At 38.9% G+C, this 23298-nt stretch overlaps 1 protein-coding gene across 4 annotated transcripts in view; it reads left to right on the top strand.

The window, feature by feature from the left end:
- Positions 1-23298, top strand: part of mvb12ba (multivesicular body subunit 12Ba) — a 115342-nt gene that overhangs the window by 13551 nt on the left and 78493 nt on the right. For all 4 annotated transcript variants that reach the window (XM_053230597.1, XM_034300936.2, XM_026922407.3 and 1 more), the window contains exon 2: positions 11129-11248. In XM_053230597.1, coding sequence (XP_053086572.1) covers positions 11135-11248 — 114 coding nt within the window. In that variant the 5' untranslated portion in view covers positions 11129-11134. The remainder of the gene's footprint in view (positions 1-11128; positions 11249-23298) is intronic.

The raw sequence follows: 23298 nt of genomic DNA, 5'->3' as shown, positions 1-23298 counted from the left end.
CGCAACTTGGAGAACTTAAAGGATCTGCTGCAAACGTCTTGGTGCCAGGTACCACCGCACACCTTCAGAGGTCATGTGGAACCTATGCCTCAGTGAGCTGTTTTGGCGGCACAAGGGGACCTACACAATGTTAGGCAGGTGGTTTTAATGTTATGGCTGATCGGTGTGCGTGTGTGTGATATATATATATATATATATATATATATATATATATATATATATATATATATATATATATATAAGTATTTGTGTTTACTTTCGAAAGTGTTTATGTTTAAAAATCTCTCTTGAAAATTCACATCCCCAGTAATAAGTATAAATCTTTGGGTAAAAATTAACCAAATCCCAAATCTTTATTTAATCTGTCTGTCTATTAAACTATTTGTCTTGGTTGTAGTTCTTTTTTCCATCAGCAGTTATAACAAAAACAAAGCATATATTGAGTTACACAGAAATTGCTTTCTCTCCAAACTCATTATCTTTTTGATTTCAGAAAGAAACAGCGCACCAAGAGTGAGTTTGTAGAGCAGTTGTAACTGTGGTCATTCTGAAAATGCTGGAAACTGACATGCAGCCATTGTCAATAGTTGAAGACCAAGGTTTCAAAAGCATGGACAGTGTACTCAATCTAGGATACACTCTGCACTCAAGAACCCATTTTACGAAATTGATGGCGGGAAAGTACCGGGAGCCATTCCAGAAGGTCAAGGGTGCTATCAACAGTACCAAGAGCAGAATTGCTTTAACTGTAGATATATGGACAAGTTTAGCCACTGAAGCCTGCCTTGGCATTATATAGGGGATGAGTGGAAGATGCTGTCTGTCTGCCTCACTACCATACCACTCAAAGACAGACATACAGCAGTGAATATCACAGAATGGTTGGAGGAGGTAGCTGCAAGTTTTGAAATTCCCCCTGAGAAAATCATTGCCATTGTTCATGACAAGGTTTCTAATATTGTGGCTCCTGCAAACTTACTGGAGGAGAAGCATGGGTGGACCAGTACTGTCCACACCTTGCAGCTGGTGATCACTACTGCTTTAAAGAATACAGGCATTGAAACACCTGTTGGGGCTGCAAGATGTCTTGTTGAACATTTAAAAAAAAAAAAAAAAAAAAAAAAAAAAAAAAAAAAAAGCCAGCAAGCTGAAAGAGAAACAGAAACAAATGGGAACATCTGAGCACAAGCTTGTTCAGGACGCAAGTACAAGATGGAGCAGTACGTACTACATGATTAGCCGAATAATTGAGCAAAGGTGGCCTGTAAATGCAACCCTGCCTGACCCATCTATCACGCAGAGGGGAAAACACTATCTTGACCTATAACTAGACCAGTGGAGTCCACTTGAAGACCTTTCCACCGCTCTTAAGAGGAACTTCAAAGCCATTTGAAGGGGTCTCTTTTTGACCAAGTACCAAACACAATGATTCGCTCCTCTGCCCTGGACCCAAAGTTCAGAAGGCTGAAATGTCTGACACAAAGAAGAGCAACTTGAGGAGGACGTCAATAGCCAAGTTAGAAATGAAGTCCAGGCTTACTTTTTTGAGAGGCCCCTTGCCAAAGAGGAAAACCCCTTCCATTGGTGGATCGCTACCAAAGATAAATATCCCACCTTGGCGAAATTAAAAATAAAAGTAAAATCCTACTTATGCATCCCAAGTACCTCAACACCACCTGAGCACCTCATCTCTGCTGCAGGCAACATAGCGTAACTGTTCAGCTTTTTAACCATATCAGTGTTTGAACAAGTTTTAAATTATTTCCCATCTCCTGAACCGTTATCCGAGTGTGATTATTAAATGGACAGGCATGTAAAACTGCATCAAATTCTTTTCAAAATCCCAATCAGCATGTGTGCTGCACATGTCTGTTTGAGTTATGATGTACTTCTACAATACAATGGTTGTATAATAAAACAGTTCATCTTACAGATTTTAATAGAGGGAGGGATTAGATTCAAATAACTGTTTCTTAGGCCAAAAGTCCAATCAAGCTAAAAATCAGTTGTACTGCATGGTTGTGCTTATCTGTGAAAGGATTTTTACTGTTGTTTAGGTTGCTTTAAAAACATAGCGGCCATCAGCCAATCACATTGCAGAACATACTTCACATACCGTCACAAAATTTTAATAGTATCTTCATCTATGATTGCTTTAGTATTCTATGGAATTTAATGAGAACTAGCTACCTGTGGTGTGGTCTGCACGTGGTATTTGACCTCAACGGATTGCCGCTTATGGCTATATGTATTATTTTTTTTCAGCACTATCTTGATTGATTTTAGAAAGATCGACATTACAGAACAATAAGGAAAATTGAACGTACAAAATAAAAGGACTAATACGCACACACACACACACACACACACAAAAAACACCTCTTATATGCATTCATAATATCAAAACATTGGTACATTTAATATCATGACCTGTGAAGGGTGTTAAGCCAGGTTACATAGAAAATAGGCTATTTGGATAGACTAATTCTGCTTTGAGCAGCAAAAGTTTATGTCTCAGTTCAGGAGTACGCTATATGTATTATTATTATTATTATTATTATTATTATTATTATTTTAAGGCCCAAGCACTGAAAGTGTGCTGGGCCCTATCGTTTTCCTAAGGATTACCTTTATTTATATATATATATATATATATATATATAATTTTCAAGGCTTTGGGGGCTTTTGTGGCCTTTAACCTGTTCAAAAACACACGAAATTTGGTACACACATCCGAGTTGTTGGCCATTAGGCCCAGGCAAAGGGTAGCACAGGGGCGTGGTGAGGGGCTATGCAGCGCCCCCTTTCACACGGCACGTAAAGTTTGTGCATATATCATATGTACTAAAACTCGGTACGCATATTGTTCTCATCGACCTGAGCAACTCTTTAGCTCATTATCATTAGCTCCACCCAACAGGAAGTCAGCCATTTTGGATTTTGTGAAAAGTGCATGCGGTGAAGTTTTAAATACTCCTAGGGGATTCATGTGATTGTCACCGAACTTGGTCAGCCCAACAGGAAGTAGGTCATTTTGGATTTAATGTGGATTTTTTGAAAATTGCAGTCTCTGAACTTACTCCTGCTAGGGGATTCATGCAATTCTCACCAAACTTGGTCAACATTATGACAAGACATTGAAGATGGATTTTTGTTATCTCAAATGGTTTCCTCATGGAGAGGCAATAAATTTATGGTGAAAATAACCTCTGCGATTCACTCTGGCCTGCTGGATATCAGCTTTTGGGCCAAATCCTGACTGATAGCGATCCATTCTTGCCTTATTAGTGCTCGGAGTTGATGACAGTTTGTGGGCTTCTGCTTGTCCACTCACCTTTTGAGGATTGACCACAGGTTCTCTATGGAATTAAGATCCGGGGAGTTGCCTGGCCACAGATCCAAAATTTCAATGTTATGATCTCCAAGCCACTTCTTTATCACACTTACCTTGTGACATGGTGCTCCTTCATGCTGGCAAATGCACGGATCATCACCAGATTGGTCCAGGACCGTTGGAAGAAGTTGCTCTTGCAGACTGTTTTGATACCATTCTTTATTCATGGCAGTGTTTTTGGGCAAACTGTGAGAGAGCCCACTTCTTGGATGAAGAGCAACCCCACATATGGATGGTTTCATGATGCTTCACTGCTGGCATAACTCATGGTAGCATTCACCTTTTCTTCTCTGGACAGTCGATTTTCCAGATGTCCCAAACAGTCGGAAGGGGGGTTCATCAGAGAAAATAACTTTGCATCAGTCTTCTGCTGTCCAATCATTGTACTTCCTGAATAATTTTTGTCTGTCCTTGATGTTTTTCTTGGAGAGAAGTGGCTTCTTTGCTGCCCTTCGTGACACCAGGCCATTGTCCAAAAGTCTGTGAATGCACTCTCACCCACCTGCTGCCAATATTGAGCAAGCTCTGCACTGGTGGTGACACGATTCCATAGCTGACTCCTCAGGAGGAGATGGTCCTGGTGCATAATAGTTATTTCACCTGACTAGCTGTATTTTTGGTCGCGGGGCTGAGCACATGGAAGTGACAATTGTGAGTCACAGTTAACACTACCAACTGGCAGCAGGATATGCGTCACTTAAAACACATTTTTAAATAGTCTTGTTATATTTACCTGAATCACTTCAAACTTGGTCAGAATAATGTCAAGACACTGCTGATGTAAAATTGTGAAAAGGATTCTTGATATCTTATAGTGTTGCCGTGGTAACGCATCAATCTTTAATACTCTCTTCTTTGTATATTCTTTGTATTTGGATGTTTTGAGGCTCTTATCATTCTTAAAATATCATGAAAGTCGGCACATGTCAGAGCTGTCAGCCGTTAGACGTAGGCAAATGCTAAGACATGGGCATGGAGGGGGCCCCGTAGCGCGACTTTTTGACTAGTTGTGGGGTCAGTTTTACCTACAGTCACCATATATTGTTCTCATCAAGCCAGACATCTTTGAAACTGACAGTCCTTAGCTCCGCCCATCAGGAAATAGGTGCATTTTGTTTTGTTTTTTTTGTTTTTTTTTTAATTGTAGGCTCTGAATTTTTAAATATTCCTCCAAGGGGATTCATGCAATTCTCATCAGATGTGGTCAACATTATGCCAAGACACTGAAGATGCTAAATTGCAAAAAAAGAAAATTGTGATATCTCGAACGGTGTGGCCATGGCAAGGGATTAAAGTAATGACAAAAAGGGAAACAGGGAGAGTCTTATATCTACTAAGTGCATTGTCTGATTTAGATCAAATTGGTGTTGTATGTTTGTTCATGGGGGCTATGTTGCACCCCCTTTAAATGCATGTGCCCACTACACATTACTTCACTACAATTAATTAATGGCTAAGAAGGATAACAACATATATCTCTTATCTTCTTCATGCATTATATCACCAAATAGGAGCTGTATGTTTGGACATGGAAGCTGTTGTAAAGCCTTAGACCTGGGCTTAACCTAACAGATTAGCACAAAACAGGTTACTCTACAGCACTTGCTTAGCTATGCATTGTTTTCATACACCCACCAGGTGGAGATAGCACCATAGTGCTTGGACCCATCATCGCTGCTTGCAGCTATTATTATTATTATTATTAAAATTATTTTTACTCTTATTCCTTGGCTTCTGCTGAACTTTTTTGCTAATTTACATTATGCAAAACCTACTTTTGCGAACTGGGACTTTTGACCGATCCTCACAAACCTGGTGTTAAACTATTCAAGTTATCAAAAACATGTTGACATTTGTAAACAATATGGCTGCCACATGTCAAGCAATTCTAATGAGGCATAATTTAGGTCAGTAACCAAACCTATAATTGGACATACTGTGTGATGATGACCTAATTACTTGAAAAACATGCCTGCCATTGACTAGTCATATTTCAGCAGGAATTTGACAGGGTTAAAATTGAGCTATCATCATGAAACCTAAATGGAAGGTTTGAGTACTGATGCAGTGTTGCTCAAATCATATTTTTTCTTACAAAAACGAGCATATCTCTTGGAAAATCAGAGCCACAGTGAAATTTCTTGTTTGTACTGATTCCTTGATTCCTTTGTACTGATTCCGGAATTACACAAAACTTGACATGCACGCATGGCAAAGGATACTGAGGTGATATACAAAATTTGGAGCATAATCATTAAAAAGGGGGAGAGTTAAGTTGAAATAGGTATTTCTCAAAAACAGAAAGTCCGATCATCCCCAAAATTTTTGGCCCATATCCAACAAATTTTTTTCCACTGATTCCTTAGGTTCTCCTAGTCAAAAAAAAAAGCCTCAAGAACCATTTAAAACTTAATTTTGGAAATTAGTGCCAGGAGTTTTGATACCAGGATCTTCACAAATCTGATGTCTAACTACTCAGCAAAGTGTGAGGCTCAATAAAACATGTTAAGATTGGTAAACCATATGGTTTACAAGAATATCTCTTGAAAAATAAGGCGTTCACTGAAAATTCTTTTTTTACATTGTTGCTTAAACTGTAAAATTTTACCTTCACATGTTTAGTTCTGCCCATTTAAATTTGTGATCATTTGCATAATATGCAAAACATTCTTTTGTGAACTGGTCTTAGGATTTTTGGCTCATCATCACAACTGTGGTCTCAAACTACTTAGCAGAGTCTGAATCTCAGTAATTATTAAAAAAAAAAAACAAAAAAAAAAAAACATCTTGACGTTTGTAAATGGCCGCCACATGTCAATAAATTCTAAGGATGTGAAGCTGGTTTACTCAAACAGCTGGTATTTTATGATTGGTCATATGGATTTGACCTAAACTTGAAAGACATGTTCAGTACACGGTTCTGAGGATGTCTGCAAAGGTTGGGGTGTGGTCATTGAAAGGGGGTGGAATTAGGTCCCAGCAACTTTTTTCTGTTTGAGCTGAAATTTGATGTGCTGCATCGTTCTGCTCATCTGTATCTGGATTTTTAACCAGCATTGAATTTCATCAAAAACATCAAAAACAAGGCCATTCAGCTTTCAGCAGGCATTTTGCATGACTAGCATTAAGCTATTGTCAAAAAACTTGATAAATATGTTCATGTATGGTCTTTTTATTGTTCTAATAATCTTTACTGTCTAATCTTGACGAAAAGTGGACACCGTGAGCACCATTTCAGACGAGTATTTGGACCCCACAGATCACCTCTTGCGCCTATATTAAGTTTTTTTTTTTTTTTTTTTTCCTTCATCCTCATTATTATTATTATTATTATTATTATTATTATTATTATTATGCCATAAAATTAATCACGCAGACCAAACCGTAAGAAGACATGAAGCATGAAGAAGACATAAGACATGAAACTTGGTCAACAGGCAGTACTGCCCCATGCTACTCAGGCAAGGGAGGTTTGCCTGGTCACCCTAATGGTGGTGCTATATTGCAGTGTTTTATGTTTTGGTCCATATCTAATGAACCACAAATTTGGTGACAAACTACTCAGGAGAATGTGAATAATTATAATTATTGTAATTATTGCAATAATTATCAAAAACACCTTGACATTTCTAAACAATATGGCTGCCCCATGCCAATCAGTTCTAATGAGGCAGAGCCTAATTTACTCAAACAGCTGTAATTATTTTTGCTTGCATGGACTCGGATGAAACTTGAACATCATGTACAGGACAAGATTCTGAGGTAATCTGCAAAGTTTGGGGCATGGTCATGCAAAGGCATGGAGCTAAGATCACGTAACACTTTCTTAGGAACTTTATGGTCTCTTTATTATTCTGTATATCTTGGCAAGAACTGGCCACTGAGAGCACTTTTTGTGAGGAGTGCTAATACCCTGCAGATCCTTGCAGTGTATTTCTTCATCTCCTTTTTGACTTCTTATTCTGATTCTCCACTGAAACGAATCCTGCAGGCCAAAATGTAAGTCAGAGAGTACTCTGTACCCCTTCACAGGCAAGTGAGATGGGCTCAATCAGCCTAATGGTGGTGCTGTAGTGCAAGGGTTTACATTTTAGTCCATTTCTTGTGAACTGTGAGCCCTACAAACCAAATTCTTTTTCTCCCCTGCTTGGGTTCTCCCAAACAAAAATGCCTCAAGAACTATTTAGCTCCACCCACTTCGATTTTTGCTAATTTGCATAATATGCAAAACCTACCTTTTATGAGCTAGTCCTAGGATTTTTGGTCCATCTTCACAAATTAGTGTCAGTCTTGATGTCACTGGGGATGATATTTTTTGAAAATATGCCGCTTGTGGCTATTTATTATTATTGTTATTATTATTACTATTAATGAGACTTCGGGAGATACACCAGCCTCCACTGGGTGATGTACTTTTTTAATTTATAACTTTTTTGTGCTCCTAGATCTTTGAGGTCTTCAGACCAGTTGCTGTTGGCTGTTCGACGATCTCGGCTGAAGGCCAAGGGTGACCGTGCCTTTGCAGTAGCTGTGCCGAGGTTGTGGAACAGCCTCCCACTGGACATCAAAACTTTAAGCTGTTTTTGGTTGTCACACATAATTCCTTGTTTACTCTCTTTCATATTTCGTCTATATCGATTATTATGCTCTTTATCTTTTTCCTATCTTATCTTAACTATCTACAGCACTTTGGTCAACATTGGTTGTTTTAAATGTGCTTTATAAATAAATTGCTTACTTTTAATACAGTGTCCAAGCTTCATAGTTTTCATTTTAGAAGTAATTCTTTAAATGTTGTTGGGAAGTGCAATTTATTAAAGTTTGTTTGAAAAGGCACTGTGGCCTAAGTGTTCTTTGTTATTCTTTTGCTTTGAGGTTATTTTGGTTATTCCTGGTAGACCTGTGTTTTCATCAATAGTGTAAGAAAAAAATGATGAGGATGTCAAAGATGTCAATGAAGAATAACTTTATTGCAACATCGTAGTGAAAAAGTACATGAAGTGAAGTGGTTCATGTGTAAAGTCAAAGTGAACTTCAAACAATGTCATCTCAGACATTTTATACTGTTTTTCAAACCAGTTTTTCCACTCGTAATGTAAATGAAGTCTTGCTCTAAATGTAAATGAAGGATAACCATTGAAGTGATCAGTTTCTGTTCTCACATTATTGATGATGTTACCGGTGTGACCACCCAAATGGTGGGGTGATATGATTATCTGGACAGATGTCTTTCTGAATGATAATTACAGTCACGTACACCTTTTGGTCAGGGATGGTTCTTGAAGTCCCACTGCCACTCCCATGCTATAATTAATTGTATGTCACTTGGGGTGGTATTATCCACATATTGCTGAGAACAAGATGAATTGTCCCTATGATAATTAAGCCTTTTTGGGGGTTGAGCTTGTTCCAACACCTACCTGGAATCTGGTTAGAGGCAGTCTGTAATTTCTTACAATAGGGAAATTGGAGAATAGTCTTAAAACCAACAACAAACTCCTGATCTAGCCTGGAAAAAAATTGTGATATGATATTTTTGTTAGATCACCCACTCCTAGCTGGCAGTAATCAAGCCTGGGTCTGTCTAGTCTAATTGAGTAGAGGCAGAAAATGATTCCTTGATAGTTGTGTTGGGGTCATGCTAAATGTGCTAAGTGCAGCTCCACTGCTACCGCTGCTAACTGTTGCACCTATTCTAGTCGCCTTCTTGTATTTATGCTCATGCATGATTTTCAGGTGGTGAATTAGCTTTCTGATGTTTCCACGTTTTAGCTATAACCATACATCAACATAAATTGCACAGTATTGTTTGCTGGCTATCGTCAGAAACTTTGACTCCAAACCAGTTCCAAATGACAGAGAACCCTTCATTTTTTTTTGGAACTATTTCTTTATTAAGAAATAGTTCAGCCTCAGTTTTGTTTACGTTTCCTTCCTCACTCATCCTTGCTTCCATTTTGCATCTCCAAAATAATGTTTATTATTTAATGTTATATACTGTTTAATAATGTTTAGCAATTGGCTTAGCAAAAGTAGCTCTGTTGGATAATTTTAGCACTCACATGGGTAATGTAACATAAGAGGCATTTTGTACAGTAGAGGAGTAAAATGAAAGCAAAGTAATCACACTATGTAACAATTTTTGTTCCTTGGTAGTAAGTGTTATTTTCTAATTGCTTATGCCTCAAAAGTATAGAAAATGGCTATTAATCTCCTCAAACTTTGCTTTTGTGAACATTGCTATTTTGAAATTTACCTATTTTCATTGAGAAAACAGGTAAATTTGTGGAGTTTTTTGTTCACAAAGTCATAAAAATCATATGACTCAAAACATATGAATCAAAATTAACATGTATTTATACAAAAGTTCTACAAAATGACCACAAAAGATTAAGAAGTGAGTAGTTTTTTGAGATTTACAATTGTATGTAAATATTGTAAATCAAGAAGCAGCCCTCAAATGTAGTCTCACATCACAAATTTGTTTTATTTTCTTTTTTGGTGTAGTCTGTGGAAGCAGTTCATGCTGAAAAGCACTCAAGGGTGGAATAAAGAACAGGAGAGAAGCTCCATCAAAAGTCACCTGTCTCCAGTGTCCTGCTTCACACACACACACACACACACACACACACACACCGGGTTCTCCAGTGACCATTGAATAGCTAAATTGCCGCTCAAATGAAAGACAGACTCGCCCTACGATGTAGACAGGAATCTTTCATTGGTTATGTTTACATGTAAAGATTTTCACCAGTCTGAATGAATTAATCCCAATTTTAGATACCCTTTGATCTGTTTTACAATTACAATCCAGACAATTTTCATTTATATGCTTGCTCCACATAGTCTGGTCCAAAGTTATGTTTATGCTGGGAGTGAGGTATAGCTGAGGAGCGCATGAGACCGGAAGAGCAAGCAAGCTGAGAGTTTGCAGCCCACATTACAGTAGAGTTAATGCAGGTGATGAGAGACAGAGTACGACTCCTTTGGACCACACCCTGGTATATTCCCACTAGGTGGAGGAGGCATTATTTTTTCGCATTGTCCGTCTGTCTATCAGAGATTCTGGTTAGTGTGACATCTCAAGAGCGAGTGGTTTAATGTTGGTAGGATTTATATGGAATTATCATTGTAACTAGCAGATGAACTGATTACATGTGGAATTGACCCAAACAGGGTCAAGGTTACATCAAGGTCAAATGTCTGATATAGGGTCCTTCTACTTTCTACTTTTCCTTCTCTTTTAAGGATTTTTGAGGCATACAAATTAGTAACAATAAGGACCAGACGTGTTGGCAGCGGAGACAGCCCCATCGATGCTGTTTGCATCAAGTTCTGCTTGTTTGTAGAACAGAAAATATATGTATGCATATAGAAAAAATGGAAACAGGCACTCTATCGGGGTACAGATAGTTCTATATGTGAGTTAGTAAACATACCATGCTGTACTACACTATTCAGTGGAAACACTATAGAGCATGTTGGATGGATCAAGGCGATAGTTAAACCAGTACAGGGGATGAACAAAATGAAAACATTTCATTTTTTCTCAGTCTGAGACTTAGGATTTTATTTGCAGTTTGTATGAGTTCTCAAATAAACTCTTTAAATGCCTGTTACAAAAAACACTCTATTAAAATAAAATCTAAAAAGAAACCTCCGATATTTTATAAGTAAAATTTGAGGGTGGGAGCGTGCATTGAATGTTTACCTCTGCCTTTTTTATGTCCTTAGAACTTCATGATGCCTGAGGTACGGGATTTGTCAGATGCCCTACCGGAGATGCTGATGGATCCCATCACTGGTGTAGGTGTTGTTGCCTCAAGGAACAGAGCACCCACTGGCTACGATGTGGTAAGTGTCCTAGCATACAGTATTTTCCAGACAAAATAAGCATCCTTAATAATCCAGCAATGCTACTTTCTTAAGAAAAAGAAATCAATACAGACATCAGTGAACCTTGGGCAACCATCTGAGAACTGACCATTTATTTGCTGCCTAATATATCCCACCCCCTTGACAGGTGCCATTGTAACAAGATAATGTTTTATATATATATATATATATATATATATATGTGTGTGTGTGTATATATATATATATAGGTTATGTGTGTGTGTATACATATTCACATATATACATATACAACTGCACGTTCATGCAGTTATCTAATCAGCCAAGCATGTGTCAGCAGCACAGTGCATATGTCATGCAGATATAAGTCAAGAGCTTCAGTTAATGTTCACATCAAACGTAAGAATGGGGAAAAATGTGATCTCTGTGACTTTGATCTTGGCATGGTTGTTGGTGCCAGATGGGCTGGTTTGAGTATTTCAGAAACTGCTGATCTCCTGGGATTTTCACACGCAATAGCCTCTAGAATTTGAATGGTGCGAAAAACAGAAAACGTCCTGTGAGCCAAGGATCTGCAGGCTGAAACACCTTGTTGATGAGAGAGATCGGAGGAGAATGAGCAGAGTAACTCAAATAAACATTCTTTACAACCATGGTGAGCAGAAAAGCATCTCAGAATGCACAACACATCAAACCTTGAGGTTGATGAGCTACAACAGCAAAAGACCACACCAAAACCACGTCCTGTCAGTCAAGAACAAGAATCTGAGGCTATCATGAGCACAGCCTCACCGAATCTGGACAGTTGAAGACCACATGATGTGTTTTCTAATCTTCAGCTGTCCATCGTGTGTGTGTGCGTGTGTGCTTGTGAGCGTGAATGAGTCTGTAACATGAGTAGTCAGTCAGTCAGAAATCACAGTCAGAGTCCATTGCATAGGTCAGTGAACATAAAGGCAGAAACAGCCAAGGGTAATCCTTACTCAGAACTGAGAAAACAGGCAAGGGTCTAAAATGGGTTCTAGTATCAGAACTAGAAATTAACAGGAAACATGAGAACAAGAAACACAGAAGCAAGGCTTGGACTTAACAAACTAAATGCACGATAAGACTTTGTGAAGACATATACTCAAAACAATATGAAAATCACACTTGTAGCACTTTGAACTCAATTCATATCTGAGAGAGGGAATTGGAGTCCTAATATACCCCATAAAACAGGAAGTGGGGAGTTAGAAGTCAGTGGAGGGGGCCCTCTGCTGGTGTGTAGATGTCATGGCCTGAGCTAAAGTGACAATAATGATCTATGTAAGTTTGTACACTTTAAATCCATTATTTAATCCATTTATATTGTATTGACTATAGATAAATGGTGAGTTAAGCAAGTAAATAAGACTCTGTCACATGTAAATGCTCCAATCACAGTCTTAGTCATATAGAATGTTTGTCTGTGGAGTTTGCTCAGCTGCCATGTGCACGTCATGGTGAGCGAATCCTCCTCAAGACATCTGTTTGCTGTCCGCAATTATGTCGCATTTTTCTTGAAAGCCAGCTGAATGTCCTCTTTGCAGTTAAGTATGCTGAGGCCTAAAAGATGCATGTCTGAAATCTGCATTGGTTCCTACTGAACTACTTAAATAAAAGCTTTTGCATGGAGAAATGCATGGAGTGGCGTACTCATAGTAATGTCAAAATGCTAAAAATTAATGCTTAAACTAGAATGTACCTATGCAAAATAATGCAGCTAAGGCTATGCAAAGCTATAAACGTAGTTAACTGCAAAAAGAAAAATTAAGAATGAGACTTAATTCTTAATGAGTTTTAAATATTTTTTGGCTCAGAAGAAACCTCATCCAAGTGCTATTTTTAAACATTCAAAGCTTGTTACCACAGTAAAGGTGCTCAAGTTTTCATATTTGCCTGACATTCAGGAGCACCAGTGTTCTTGTTGTGTGACATAGATAATGTGTGTATTGATATTATCAGTTACACATTATCAACCTGTACTTATTTTCTGTTACCAACTGCACAAATTTTTTATTATTTTTTGTTTTGTTTTGTTTTTGTTAAAGTGCTTCCCTTATTTTACCATGTGTATGTTCTGAATTCTGCTGAATATCTGACAAATTTCAAATGCTGATCCAACTTTATTGAGGTCAAGTCCCTTCAAATGTACCTTAAGTTGTTAGTTTGATGCCTGTTTAACCTGTCATGGCATTAGATATTAAATGGAGACATTACACAGAATCCAGTTACTCAAGCAAAAGACTTATTATTATTAAGATTAATATCACAAGCTCGGGAGACCACCCTTAGTTAAAAAATATTCCCCCAGTGTGCATTTCACTGTGGCTCAGGATGCAAGAGTTTTTATAGCATCAGAGTTACATATTCATTTGCATAAAGAACAATGAACTCAGCTTCTCATTTGTAATAAAACATACGGAATGGTAAGCTACTGCTAGAGCAAGGAGTTCTGCATCAAAGACAAAAACAAGATATGGTCAGCATGGATGGCCTTGGATGTAACTCGTGTCTTCATGGGACCTGCATGTGAGAACCTCTTGTGCTTATTGCCTAACAGTCACTTACACTCTCAATGTCAGATCACACATAGAAAAACAAGTTTAAACACAAATATTCAGAATGTATATATAACTCACATATTTAAGTAATTGATCATTAAATGTGTATACAAGCAAGATTAATATTTAAATCACCAGACTCCATCCTTTGAACAGTAAGTTCACCATTAATGCATTGGATTTTAAAGCATAACCAGAGGGAGAGTGGGGGAAAACCTTCCTTACATACTGTTTGTTATGCGCCACGTGGTCTTATGAATTAAGCTATTTATGCTAAGAGTAATACGTAGGATATGAAGCTAGTGGGTGCAAGTGTTGAGGATGCAGAAGATAGGGATAGGTGGAGAGTGATGATTCACTGTGGCGACCCCTGAAGGGAAAAGCCGAAAGAAGAAGAAGAATCATAAGAGTAATACGTGCTTATTTAGCTGGCTTTGTTTTTATCTGTGTTCTCAGGGAGATAGTAGTCACTTGGGAACAGAAACAGATTGGGATATTCTTCATCACCAAAAACATACCTCGCTGAAACAGAACTCGAGATGTTATTCTCAACCTTGAGGGGGGCTGGGGTGTTACTCTGGCAGGAAGGAGCTCTCTTCTTAAAGCAGAGAGCATGACTGGTTAGAGAGGTGTGCTAGCAGTGACTGAGTGTTTGCTCAACTATAGCTTCATTACACCAAAACCCTATGTTGAGGAACATCTTGTGTTCTACAGCTCAATGTAAGTTTGTTTATTGCTTGTTTCTTATCTGGTTTCTTGATTCAGTGTTTGCTCATTGTATATTTCATTGTATTGATTTGTTGTTTTTTTCATATGATTTGTTTAGAGGGTTTTTTCTGCTTTGTTTATTCATCCGGTGCTGAGGAGATTTCAACTGGATTATGCTTTGTTTTTCTACTGTACTCACCTACTGATGTCGCTTGGTCTATTGCCTTGGTATGCTTCAGATTGCCATTTGGATAGAGTCTTTGCTACAGATGAACTTCAATACTGCTGAAAACCTCTTACTTGGAGATCAGTCTGTTCATTTACATCTGGACTCAAAACTCTTGCACAGAAATGCAATTTACATTTTAGAAAGCAACATTGTGAATTGTTTTTTTCTGTATGAATATTTTCTGTTGAAAGTTGAAATGATCAGTGCTTTTGCATATATGTATATATGTCTTAGATTGATGGACTTCCATCATTTATATGTGACTTTGAGTGTTGCATATAATTGGCGCTCGAACAGAGACCTTCCTTAAACAAGAAGAGTGTGATCCATATATTTCCATTCATTTTGTTTGCAAACATTAATGTTATTTACTATTAAGAGGCTGTTTACAATTACGTTCAATTCTGTCATCTTTTGGGGTTTGAGCCATGGCCACATCTCATGCCAAGACTGTTCCGAGGACGGATCCAGACTTTTCTGAGTCTTTCATGGACCATCATGAGCCAGAACTAATAAAATCCCTTAGTAGCTTGTACCTGGAGTCGGAAGGAGAAGCAGCAGCGCAGGAGGGGGACATCACCCTGAGGGATTTACCACCACCTCCACCTCCGGAAGAAGATGAGGAAAGTCTCATCAGTCTCACCATTGCAGCAAAGGTCAATCAATTGTGGCTCAGAGTGGACAGAATGGAGAAGGACAACATGGAATATGTTAAACGAGTGGAAAGGTATTCAAGATCACCTTCAGTGGCATGACCATCGCCTGAATGCTGTAGAGGGACAGGTTCTAGAAATAACAAATCAGATGGCAATCCAAACACGGCTATTCGACCAGCATCAGCAAAAGCTTGAAGAAAAGCTGACCTGCATGGTCGAAAGGCAATGTAATAGTTTGAAGCAAGGTCTTGAAGACCAGTTGCAGGATATGGGTAAGGCCATAACGGACTGCCTGAAAAGAAGAGACAATCAGCTCAAATCGATGATTTGTTTTGCACCGGAAGCTACTTCTACCCCTGCGGCTTCACCATGCTTCACACCATCATTCCCTGTCGGTCACGTAACTTCCGCATCTCATTCCGTTCCTTATAAGGCGGCAGTCGAGATAGAATTCCCCAAATTTGGATGCACAGAGGGCGAAGAGCCAATAACTTACCTAGAAAAGTGTGCAGTATACCTGGCTGTGCGACCTATGAGTGATGATGAGATAATGGCAACGCTGCTGTCAGTATTGATGCATGCTGCCAAAGACTTGTGGATGGCAGAGAAAATCCGTGTCAGGACATGGAGTCAATTCAATGCTGCATTTCTGCGATCCTTGTTACCAGATGACCATGCAAGTGGAAGGTGGAAGCAAGGTGTGTGAGAATATACAGACTTTTGCTTTCCAATATAGAGCCTTATGTCTCAGACTAAAACCATTTATGACGGAGACAGAGGTACTGTAATCTACCTTAAGGAATTGTAACCCTTGTCTTGCCAGTATTTTGAGAGGCACGGTAACAACTTTTGATGACCTGGTTTGTGTAGAAACTCTGGTAGAGCGAGACATTGCTGAAGAAAGAATTTTCTTTAAGCAATGACAACGCTGATCAAACTGCCAGAAAGGGGAGGCCAGATAAATCAAGTAAAGACGGAAGCCATAAAATCGCACCACTCTCAGAAGGTAACATCAAACTTTTAACTTTGTCTGTAGTGTTACAGAAACAGTTACAGAAACATTCATTCTGAGTACAGGTCACCATACTTGACCACAAGTCACTTCACTATGTGATGCGGTTATAGACACAAGCAGCTTGTATTGACTGATCCAGGAGTCATTGTGGAAAGTGGAAAGCTGATACAGAGACTTGGAGATCCAGCCAAGGACTGACATTCACTCTTGCCAACGGCCAAGTTCAGTGGGCTTTAGGTGAGATTAATTGAGAGTGTACGCTGCATGTAAACACACCCACAGTGTGATTGTTCGTCATGAGGGAACAAGACCTTTCCTTTCCACTTATTCTGGACCTTGAATTCCTTGTGTCTGTTGGAGTCAAGCTAGATTTTGACAATTCCACTTATTCATTACCTGGACAGGAAAAGTCACTACAACTTTTCTCTTGTTACCACCAACCAGCCTGCATTAATATTCATTGTGCTTTTCTGACTATACTGGTGTCCAGTGATACATAACTGTAATCAAGGATTTGGTGAATCAGGCAGACATTTCCCACAGCGGGAAAAGACGACTCAAAGGTTTCTTATTAAACTGGCCTGCTGTCTGTACCAGTGTGCTAGGTCAAACCTCTGTCATCAAACATGTTGTTTCTATAGTTGTGGCATCATTCAGCATGTTTAGCATGCTCAACCAGTTCAACAGTATAATACTTTCCCATCCAGTGTAGCTTTGTTTTGCAATCCGAACAATATATGGGAGAATTCCCTTGGCTCTCGGTGTTACGACTCTCGGTGTGTTCAATTCCACTGTGGTCTTCTATCACCTTAATCAATCAGTCAAAATCATTGACTGTCTTGTTCCTTTGTTGTTTGATGTTATTCACTTTGTTCTAGGATATGCAGCATGCACACAGCCCATCAACTGATCCACCCCATAGGGCAGATCACAACATCTCTGGGTGCAGTTGGATTCCAAGCTGCTCTGTCTGTAGCAATGATATTGTTCCATTATAAACCAAACAGCCTGATGAAAATCTTAGTCCACTCTGCATTCATTAACTTGAACATGTCGTCCAAGGAACAAGTGAGCATGTGGTGGCCAGGTGGTAATGGCAGGGGAGCAGACAACTCTTGTTCTTTAGTTCTTCTATTTTCTGTTCCAGGTTGTGCATCCTTACAAGAACATCTGCCATTTTAACGGCGAGCGATGCTTCTGCTTTTGGCTCGCCCATGGTGTAGGACTCAGGGAGCGTGGGGTATAAAACTGAACCACTCGGGAGCTCTATCCTGAAGACTTTCCTCTACTGATAAATTTTGCAAAGCACCATGATTGTTACAAAATGCTTACAACAAAAACACCATATCAATTAGAGGTTTTACTTTGTTAAACAACACATTTATGTCTGTTTAGCATTAGCCTTAGATTATGTGGAGTGTCTGCCATACAAGTCCCTGTGTATGAGCTGTTACTACAGACATGTGTTAGAGTGTTAATGTATTAGAGTGAGCACATTAATATGAAATTGTTCATATTGCATCCGGAACTACTTTCTGAGCCATGCTGTTATACAAAAATAATGCACACCTTCTGACCAGTGAGATGCAAGCTTTCAACTGTGCTGTGGTATAAACTGTTTTACTGCACATGCATTGTGACCCAGGCACAGAATGCACACACAGATTATGATAATGAAAATAATCTGAGAAAAGGTTGACTTCAGAGGTTTTCAAACTTTTTATGCAGATGACCCCAAATGGACATTATGAATTTTCTGCGACCCAAGACTTGGCCACCCTTCTTTTTTTTTTTTTTTTTTTTTTTTTTTTTTTTTTTTTTTTTTAAATTCTAGGTTTATTATTTAGAATACTGTAACATTTGCACATTTCGGTAGGTCAGTAATATATGTGTAACATAATTGACAAAAACAAAGAAATATTTCTTGCACTTCCCAGTCTAAGGGTGAGCTTATATTTCTTGACACACATTTATAAAAAGTCAGCAGGCATGTTTGAAGGGCACATCTCTTTCTGCTGTCACATCAAGCTCTGAATGATACATGACAAAACACGAGAGGGCATGTTATAGGAAAATAAGCCATGCTTGTCAGGCTAGTGCGATATCAGAATCATTTTTATTTGCCAAGTATGTCTGAACACACAAGGGATTTGTCTTCTGCTTCCTGTAGTTCTCTATCACACAAACAACACATACACATGTTCAAAATGTTCAAAAATACCAAAACAGTATTGTAGCAGCAAATAGATGAATAATAGTAGATAAAAACCAATATGTAATCATTATAAAGTGCACAAGCTGTGTAGCCTGTGGTACACAGGTATTCCCTGTTTGGCTATGAGGTAAGTTTTACTGCGTGGTACAGAAAAAGGTGCATAATGCGCACTGATAATCACAGTGATATTGACTTATATGTTAAGAAATCTGTGTTAACTGTTACTGTTCATGAGTCTGTTGTTCTCTGTTCTTGTGTCTGGTTGTTTTGACACACAGAGAGCACCTCCCAGAAGGGAGACGTTTGAAAATGGAGTGCCTGGGATGTGTGGGGTTGGAGATGAATTTAGCTGCTCTTTTACTGACTCAGCCAGAGTACTTGAAGGGTGTCTTGAAGGGAGTGCAAGTCTGTGCCTATGATCTTCCTTGCAGTCCAGACTGTCTTCTGTAGTCTGAGTTTGTCTTGCTTGGTGGCTGAGCCAAACCAGACAGCGATGGAATTGCAGAGGACAAACTCAATAACGGCTCTGTAGAACAGGGTTAGCAGCTCTTGAGGAAGGTTGTACTTCTTTAACAGGCATAGAAAGTACACACTCTGTTGTGATTTTTTCACAATGGAGACTATGTTAGTCTCCCAATTCAGGTCCTGGCAGTTGATGGTTCCTATAAGCCTGCAGGACTCTGAAGATCCCACTGTGTTGTTTAGGATGGTGAGGGGGATTTTTTGGAGGATTTTTCCTGAAGTCCATCATCTCTTCCACAGTTTTGAAGATGTTAAGCTCCAAGTTAGTCCACTTCCCTACAGTATGCAGTCTTGGCGTTGTCCCAAATGAGGTTAATGATCCTCATGTCATCCACAAATTTCAGGAGCTTGACAAGAGGGGTCATCAGAGGAAGTCATTTGTGTAGATGGAGAAGAGCATTGGGGAGAGCACGCATCCCTGTGGAGCACCAGTGCTGAGCATGCAGGTGCTAGACGTGATATTGCCCAGCTTCACCTGCTGCTCCCTGTCAGTCAGGAAGCTGGAGATCCACTGACAGGTGGAGGCAGGTACGAGCAGAAATCAACAAACAAGACGCTTTCATAGGTTCTTGAGTGTTTGAGATGTTGCAGTTTGAAATGGAGTACCATGTTCACAGCATCGTCCAATAACCTGTTTGCTTGGTAGGCTAACTGTAGAGGGTCTAGCAGAGGGCCTGGGATGTCTTTCAGGTGGGCCAAAACCAGTCTCTCAAATGACTTCATCACTACAGATGTCAGTGACCAGCCTGTAGACATTTAATCCTTTGATGGATGGTTTTTCTTAGGTACAGGTATGATGATATGCTTGAAGCATGATGGAACCACACCCAGTTCTAGTGATCTATTGAAGATTTTTGTGAAGATGGTGGTCAGCACAGACTTTGAGACAGGAGGTGAGACCTGATCTGGACCCAGAGCTTTCCTGATCCTTTGTCTCCTAAAGAGTAGAAGCATTTCATCTTCACAGATGTTTACATTTACATTTATGGCATTTGGCAGACGCCCTTATCCAGAGCGACTTACATTTAATCTCATTTTTTATACATCTGAGCAGTTGAGGGTTAAGGGCTGGGGATTGAACTCATGACCTTCTGATCAGTAGTCCAACGTCTTAACCACTGAGCTGCCACTGCCCACTAGTGCAGGTTGAGTGGTGGTAGAGGTGGGTGAGGGAGGGAAAGGTGTTGGTTCAGGTGTGATTGAGTTGAGTGGGCTGGGGGAATCAATGTGGGAAGGCCAGATAGTCAGCCAGTTGTTGGATTTTGGGATGGTTTCCTGTAGATGGTGAGATCTTGAAGGGCTTTCCACACTGTCACAAGGTCACTGGATAAAAACATGTCTCCAAGTGTATTAGAGTATTTCCTTTTAGCTTCTCTGATTTCCCTTGTCAGCGTGTTCCTGGCCCAGTTGTACAGAGTCCTGTTCCTACTTCTGTAGGCTCACTCCCTGGAGAAGCTGTCTGAGCTTGGCCGTGAACCATGGTTTATCGTTGCTGTATTTCTCGTGAGTCTTGGTAGGTGCACATACAGTATGTCATCAAAAAAAGAGCTGTAGGATAGATACAGTAAATAGATACTACTTTGCCATTGCACAGTACAGGTACTCAGCAACGAAATGCAGTTTAGCATCTACCAGAACTTAGGCTATGGGCAGGGAATATGTGCAGTAGTTATTGAGTAGATAACAATATGAATGGTAATTATACTATGTTATAATAGAAAAACTCTAATAGGTATAAAAAATGTTTGTATTATAATGTTAGTCATATTATAATATGTCTATTAGTCATAAATATGAGATATATAAGAGATATGTATATTATATATACAACAGGTCCCAGATTATCCAGATTATTCAATGTATATACAAATTAGATACAGATATATAAAGATAACATAAGAGATGAATCTACAATTGTATAGAGGTAATACAGAATATACAGTGTAGAATAGAATTGCAGGATGATTACAGCCATTAAAACAACATCAGTGGCCTAACGGAGTAGTGTAGAGTTCAGCAGAGTAATGTTTGTGGGGAAGAAGCCGGCTGTGAGCCTGCTGGTTCTGGTAAGAATGTTCCTGTATCTCTACCTGGAAGGAAGAAGGTTGAACAGTTTGTGACTGGGATGGGAGGAGTCCCAGATGATGTTCCTATGTTGGGAACCCCTGCTTTACATGGTGATTATTCTTAATAGATTATTAAAAGGACATTAACCCACCTCATTCCAATCTAATAGCACTTTTTTTAATTGGATTGGCCTCAATGGGTTTATTCTATTCTGGCAGGTGTATATATATTAATGTTTTTTAGTTAGATTGACCAATCAGTTGGATTATTAATGGATTATTACGCTGCATGTAAACATAGCTAATGAGCTCAAATCATTAAGCTAGCTAAACATAGCTAAAATCATTTTTAAGATAACTTTGTATGCATCTAAGTGGCTTCTTCCTTTTTTTTCTAGTAAATATGTTTTATTTCTTAGTATTTTCTAAATTCTCAGATGTGAATGTATGAACCAACATTTTTGTATAGGCAGTATATTTTTGAAATCGTGTTATTAAATGGCCTCCACTGTGTGCTACAAAACTTAGCTTTGTGCTACTGAACTTTTTAGCCTGTAGCACCGGCGCTATCACTTAAAAAAGTAAGCATGTTTCATCCCTAATTTTAGCAAACACTTATCCAGTGTGAATTTAGGGTAATACTCTCTGCACTTATTTTACATTAAAAAAGGACATTTTCTTTCATGTAATCCCATTGTTTGTTTGAGAGACTGTTTAACTGTATGATTTGGTAATATTTTATTGTAAAACCTCAAAGTACACATTTACCGTTGTTAAAACTCTTTTAGACACAGGGGGACACTGCTAGCAGTGTTAGAGGCATTTAATAGGAGAAAAAACTTCAGCAATCTCAAGCATAAAGGATAATAGGCAGGTTTTGCTGTTAGCATTCAGTTGCTTGAAAGTGCATTGTGCAAGTACATTAAGCTTTTTCAGTGAGCAGGAATGTGAGGGAGGGGGCACACTATCAGATCAAATACAAACTAGTGAGGGAAATAGATTGCTTGTATTTTGTTTTTTTAACAAATTAAAATCATGCCCTTTTTTGTTTGTTTTTAACAAAATGTACTCATGTGCTGCTTAAGTACAAACTACACTATATGGCCAAAAGTATGTGGACATCCATATGTGTTGTGTTTTGACACACCAATATGTGTTGTATTTTGAGCATCCCATTCCAGATTTAGCCCCCCTTTGCTGTTATAATAACCTCCACTGTTCTGGGAAGGCTTTTCACTACATTACATTTTGGAAGGTGGCTGTGGGAATTTGTGCCCATTCACCCATAAAACCATTATTGAGATCAGTCACTGATGTTGTGTGAGGAGTCCTTGTATGCTGTGGGTGTTCCAATTATTCCCAAAGATGTCTAGTGGGGTTGAGGTCAGGGCTCTGTGCATGCAATTCGAGTTATTTCAGACCAACACTGGCAATCCATGTCTTCATGGACATCGATTTGTGCACAGGGGCATTGTCATGCTGGAACAGGTTTAGACTAGGCTCCATAATTCCAGTGAAGGGAAATATTAATGCTATAGCATTCAAAGACATTGTACAGAATTGTGTGCTTCCAATTTTGCTGCAAGAGTTTTGGGACAGCCTAATTATGGGTGTGATTGTTAGGTGTCCACATACTTTTGGCCATATAGTGGCCATATGTTGGGAAACACTGATTTATAGCCTACTTCCATCAAATAAGCAAACCGTGTCTGACTTGTTCATTACAGACAAAAATGACAATGCTGTTTAGTTCCTCTATGAACCCATTTAGTTACTGTGGAAATATGTTTATTTTGGTAGGAAATACCAACTATCTGTTTGGAAAATTCATAATTCCCTTTGAGATAATACATCTAAATATATACTACTTTTTTCTATCTTCTGTTTTAATTTCGTGTGTAATCATTGTGACTATGACTTTGTCTTTCTCTTTAGCTGGAATTTTAACTTTCCTAAACTTTCTGAATATTAAAATTTAAAATACTAGGTTGGCAACACAGTTGTGGTAAACAGAATGGCAGCAACAGAAGTGCTGTATGCGCGCACCATTTTAT

The sequence above is a fragment of the Pangasianodon hypophthalmus genome, chromosome 27, assembly GCF_027358585.1.
Source record: "Pangasianodon hypophthalmus isolate fPanHyp1 chromosome 27, fPanHyp1.pri, whole genome shotgun sequence".
Classification (NCBI taxonomy): Eukaryota; Metazoa; Chordata; class Actinopteri; order Siluriformes; family Pangasiidae; genus Pangasianodon; species Pangasianodon hypophthalmus.
This window is presented reverse-complemented; position numbering and strand designations above follow the sequence as displayed.